Below are 5,595 nucleotides of genomic sequence, written 5' to 3' on the forward strand. Positions count from 1 at the left end.
ACACTACATGAGTGAAAGAAGAAGGAAAGAGAAGGAGACATGTAAAGCTCCTTAACCCCACATTTCTATAAAAATTCTTTGAGGACAAAGGCTCAAGTTTTCTTCAGCCTCATCTGAGAAAAGCAAACAGGCACTCAAAGCTTTAGCAAAGGGCTTTTATGGGTGCATAAACGAGAAAATATGACAAAGTGATCAAGAAAGCGAAAAAAAAAGAGCTAGGGAAAAAGTTTTAAATTTTTATGGTTCTCTTTTGAAGGCATGAATTGAAGTGTGTTTTTTGCAGAGGATCATCACTGCAAAGCTAACGATGGCAGGAAACCCTAGCTGGTGGAGCATGCATCCACCTTCACAGCAACCTTCTGCTTTGTTATCATCTTCTCCATCTACCTTCCCTTCCCAATTTGTACTTGGATCCTCTCCATTCCCTTTGAATTCTCTGCCTGATAACCAAGAGCTTCCACAGTCATGGAGCCAACTACTTTTGTATCTCTCTCTCTCTCTCTCTCTCTCTCTCTCTCTCTCGCTAGTTCATCTTGTTAATACGTAACATGCTACACTTAATCCATAGATTAATTTAAATTTTTATTCCACTAATCATATTTCAGTTTTGTTTCACACTATCTTTCTTATCTCCCTTTTTTTTGGTTTTTGGATTTTTGTCCTTTCTTTTCCTAAAAGTTCAAAGCCTTTCACATATTACATGAGTTTTCAATAGATTTTTGATCTAGAAATTTGTCTCCTTAAATATCTTTATCTTGAGTGTGTCTGTTGGATTTTTCCTTGTATACAGCTAGCAGTCATGCTAATCACAGATCATCTTGACCTGGATTTTAAGCTTTCATTAATTTGGTTATTTGTTTGTCAGGGGTGGTTCGTCAGGATATGAAGATAGGTACGGTCTGAGTCAATTTCAGCCTAAAAAGTTGGAAAATTGGGAAGACCAAATCTTAAATCCGTCTCCAAGTATTTCTTTAGATGCTGATGTAAAGCAAGAGGTTTCCCACAATAGCAACTTATATGGTCATGGAGAAGAAGACTTTCAGGCAGCTAGGCCCACAGCTTGGCCACAAGCGATGCCGGTCTCTTCCCCTAGGTCTTGCGTCACAAGTTTAAGTAGTAGTACTAGTATATTAGACTTCTCTTACAACAAGGCAGATGGGGCAAGTCAGCATCCAGATCAGTCATCTGAGGTACGATAGATAGAAAGCAAACTTCAGTTAAGTTATTGGAGTAATTAAGCTCTCTCTTTATATATATATATGTAGTCTCCATTTTCATAGCGTATATTTATGATCAATTGTTGAATCATATAAATTCTAGCCAGCCAGCTCTCGGTTAGTTCTTCACCTGGGTTTCTCAATTTTCTTCTGTTTTTTTCCCCTTTTCTGCTAGTGTAACAGTACAGCCACTGGTGGAGTGTGTAAGAAGGCTAGGGTTCAGCCCTCTTCAAGCCAACCTCTTAAGGTGATATGACACACAGAATCTCTCTCACTTTCTGTCGATGTGTGCGCGCCTGCCTGTTTGTGTCTGTGGGCGTCTGGTGTCTTTCTCGATTGTCTATTTCTTTGAGCATGTGTGATTCTTCTGCTATGGTTCTTCTATTAAAAAAATATGATAGTTTTATCAAAAACCTAACTAGTGCTCTATGATTTTCTAATATATTTTTTTTACCTTGGAGTCAGGTGAGGAAGGAGAAGTTAGGTGATAGAATAACAGCTCTTCACCAAATGGTTTCCCCTTTTGGAAAGGTAAATACACAATAAAACCCCCACTTCCTGATCTGCAAACTAAACAGAAAGAATCAATTATGAACAATAAGTTTTTTTTTTATTTGTTAAAAAACAAAAAGCAGATTCATTTATTTTTTCCTTTTAAATTTTGCACTGATCAAACTTTTCTCTCTGTTGCCCTTTATCTTTAGTCGTTTGGCTCTCTCCTTTTAACATTAAAGAAGATAAAAAAGATGACTTGGGGTATGATGATATGTTCCTCTTTTGCAGACTGACACAGCTTCAGTCTTGTTAGAAGCTATTGGGTATATCAGATTCCTTCAGGGTCAAATTGAGGTGATGTTTCTTCAACATCTAATATATATTCTCTGCAAGCAGCTCAGAATCAGTGAGAAGCATGCAGTTAAAGTGTTCAATTAGTCCTTACTTTTCTAATAATTTTTTAGTTATGGAAGTTGTAAAATCTCTTATTCTCTCTTTTTTTTCTGTCTCCTCCACCCCCTTGATTTTTGCAGGCTCTTAGCTCCCCTTACATGGGCACTGCCTCACCAAATATGAGGAACCAGCAACAATCTGTAAGTACTTGCATATATAACTGTTCCTCATTCCCAATGCAAGAGTACCAAGATCCTCTCTCTCTTCTTACATGCTCACGTGTGACTAGGCAAGTGTGGCTAATTGTGTTTAAAAAATAACGATAGTTTAACTAACGGGGGGGATGATTTTCTTCTTAGGTTCAAGAAGAAAGAAATTGTGCATTTTCTGAAGACATGCATCAGGTATCGCTTTATTGGATCCATCACCTCTATAAAGCAAGTAGGGATAGTTTGTATGCGGAAAGCATATATGCTTAAAACTAGCATTTTAGTATTCATATAATGAATAGCAATGAAAGAGCAAGGTTCCTAGCTTTATGCATATATATATATATATATATATATATATATATATATCAACTTAAGAGCATAATCTGGGACTACTTTAGGTTTTACTAACTAGTTGGGAATCAAAGACGCATTGGGAAAGAAGGATAATGTTTATATATATTATTTTTCTCTTCTATTCTTTTATTTCCATTAAGCTGTTGAATGACATCGGCCTGGAAACATAAAGGAGCTCCTAACAAGAAGCTTCCTTTTCTTTGTCTAATATCTTCATACTAATTAATAAACGTAATTTCTCCTTCATTTGACTTATTTTACATTAATATAAAACACGTTTTGGTCTATAGATTAGCTTGCAATCATCATGATTCTTACCCTCATTATGACTCTTGATTATTGTTGTAACATGAAGGGCACACGCCTTTGAACATTGAATTAATTAGCTACATAGTTTGAAGAGTTTGTTTACAAGAATATAGCATTAGTTAGTACCTTTGCGCATTTTTATTAAAATTTATGTGTACATATTTATTTGATCATATTTGCAGGATAATCAAAACCAGCCAAAGGACTTGAGGAGTAGAGGACTGTGCTTGGTTCCCGTGTCCTGTACTCAGCATGTTGGAAGTGACAATGGTGCCGATTATTGGGCTCCAGCTATCGGAGGAGGGTTTTGACCGATGTAATATTATTCCAAGGCCGTTTCAAAGTTTCAGAGAATGATATAACATCATGAGCAGTCACTCTGCTGCAACATTCCAAGGCTGATTGCTCATGATGGTATGCTATTCTAATTAGAAATGGCCATTAATTGTTTCTGAACCCTCTAGCTTGCAGGCTTCACACTATCTGTCTGTTGATGTTTTCTTTGAGCTATTTTTGTAGAGCTCCTTGAAATTGAAGTTCAATTAGCATTTTCCATGCATCTCAAAATGCTTTTTCCAGGATTAGCATTCTTTCTTCATATGTTGTTGAATAGTGGAATGGCTTCTGCCCCCTATTAAATGTAACTGCTTGATTTCCTGTTCGTTTATCTTCTACTTTCTTATTCTCATGAAGGAATTTGGATGCAATAAGGGTGTTTTACAGCTATCATTCTGGAAGGACCAAAAAGCAAAGATATTACAATTTGACTATTTATCCTCATAGATAAATTAAACCAAAATAATTTATATCAACAAAGTATTGATCTTAAACTTAGGTATCTAAATTAATCAATTTATGTTAGGACCAAATATGTTTCGATGTGAATAAATTTTAAATCTCTCGATATCTCTTCTATCTGCATCATTTTAGGTCCTTTCTTTACTCCTTATCCCCTCGTACTCCTCTCGACTTTCAACTTTATCTATAAAGGGTTACATAGACGTTTAGAAAGATGCAATCATTTCAAATCTTTATCATTGATACAGGGATGGTAGAGATATGAAGTAGAAGTAGTTCACTCACGAAAAAACAGTTTATGTTCATGATTTTTAGATATAGAATCAAAGAGATACGCGTGTAAAGAATTGACTGCTCTAAACATATAAAAAGATATAAATTCATTCACCACTTTAGAAATATAAAGTTAAGAAATAAAAGGTAATCACTCACAAGAAAATACAAAATTGAGTAGGGTATTAAAAGGTCATGTCAAAGATTTTTACTTAAATTTTGACCAAAAAATATTTGATACATGGTTTAAATGATTATTATATACTTAAACACCCCTTCATTAGTAGGCATAAACTAAAATAACATAATTGAGATCAAAACAAATAACATTTACAAAAAAACTAGATAAATAATAACTACAAATATTTTTGACTTACTGAAAATACAATCAAACTCTTAGAAAGCTTAAAAACTAAAAGACACAAACAACTTGTAAAAACCTCTAAGCATGCATGATTGGATAATGTAAAAAAATCACATTTTAAATTTTAAAATTACATAGAATAAAGTTATTTTTCCACACAGTAAAGAGATACAAATTCAGGCTTAAAGTAAACAACATCAAGAACTTATTTAATTTTCATCACCGACTTAAACTCAAGTAACTCAACATTAATAGGACCATTAAAGAGCACTCTGGTTTCATTTTTTTTTCTATGTATTTTTATGTTACAGTATATCCATCTTATATATTTATTTCTACCATATCTATTTTATAGATCCTTATCAATGTTTCATAATAAGCACATTTTTGGGGTCTTTTAACACACCTGCAACACTTATCTACTTCATTCACTCTACTTTAATTTTATAAGTTACGTCCTTATTGATTACTATATTTAAAAAAAAATTATAAAAAAATAAACATCTATGTATCATCCAAATACAAATAATGATTATTCACAACTTTAAAAACAATTTATAAAAAAATAAACATCTATGTATTATCCAAATACAAATAATGATTATTCACAACCAAACAAAAAAAAGAAAAGAAAAGATGAAATCAATCATGAGGAGTGAAATAGATTAAGAGTTATGATTGACCAAGAAAAAATAATTGATTGCAATAACAAGAGTTCACGTAATCAACCATAAGGTTTAGTCCAATTTAAAACAAGAGGACTCAATAAATTAAAATGATCAATGTTATAAATTAGTTAGGATTCATGCGGTTATTAGTATAGTGACAAGATAGAGTGCAATTTATTTTATGGTTTATCATGAAATCTTCCTATATGATATAAATCAATCGATATAGATTAGATTTAAGTATTTATATGAAACTCTCAAACTCTGACAATATAAATAGGTGAGATAAATTACTAGAAAAGAGGGCAGCTTTATATATGCAATTTCAATACAATTTTCTTCATGTTTTTTATTGTTTTGTTTACAGCTTTTTTTTATATATACTTTAGTTTTTTCAATTTCTTTCTCACTTTCTTAAACCTATCTTTTCCATGTATGGTTTTGCTTCATTCTACTTGATTTTACAAGGTTGTTATTGGATTCCTCTCAAGATTAAGTTTCCATTATGGTAG

The 5,595-nt window shown here is 32.9% G+C and overlaps 1 protein-coding gene across 2 annotated transcripts; it reads left to right on the top strand.

Moving 5' to 3' along the window:
• Positions 1 to 3,641, top strand: LOC105115369 (transcription factor bHLH68-like). Of its 2 annotated transcripts, XM_011012229.1 has the most exons (8): positions 1 to 483; positions 866 to 1,190; positions 1,393 to 1,464; positions 1,683 to 1,748; positions 2,001 to 2,066; positions 2,246 to 2,305; positions 2,465 to 2,509; positions 3,163 to 3,641. In XM_011012229.1, the coding sequence occupies exons 1-8, from the start codon at positions 308 to 310 to the stop codon at positions 3,289 to 3,291; spliced, it is 939 nt and encodes a 312-aa protein (XP_011010531.1). In that variant the 5' UTR covers positions 1 to 307; the 3' UTR covers positions 3,292 to 3,641. The 2 variants fall into 2 exon arrangements, with proteins under 2 accessions (XP_011010531.1, XP_011010532.1); XM_011012230.1 differs by lacking the exon at positions 2,465 to 2,509 and having other exon boundaries at positions 3 to 483.
• The last annotated feature ends 1,954 nt before the right edge of the window (positions 3,642 to 5,595 follow it).

Source organism: Populus euphratica, unplaced genomic scaffold (assembly GCF_000495115.2).
Source record: "Populus euphratica unplaced genomic scaffold, PopEup_1.0 scaffold683.1, whole genome shotgun sequence".
In the NCBI taxonomy this organism is placed as follows: Eukaryota; Viridiplantae; Streptophyta; class Magnoliopsida; order Malpighiales; family Salicaceae; genus Populus; species Populus euphratica.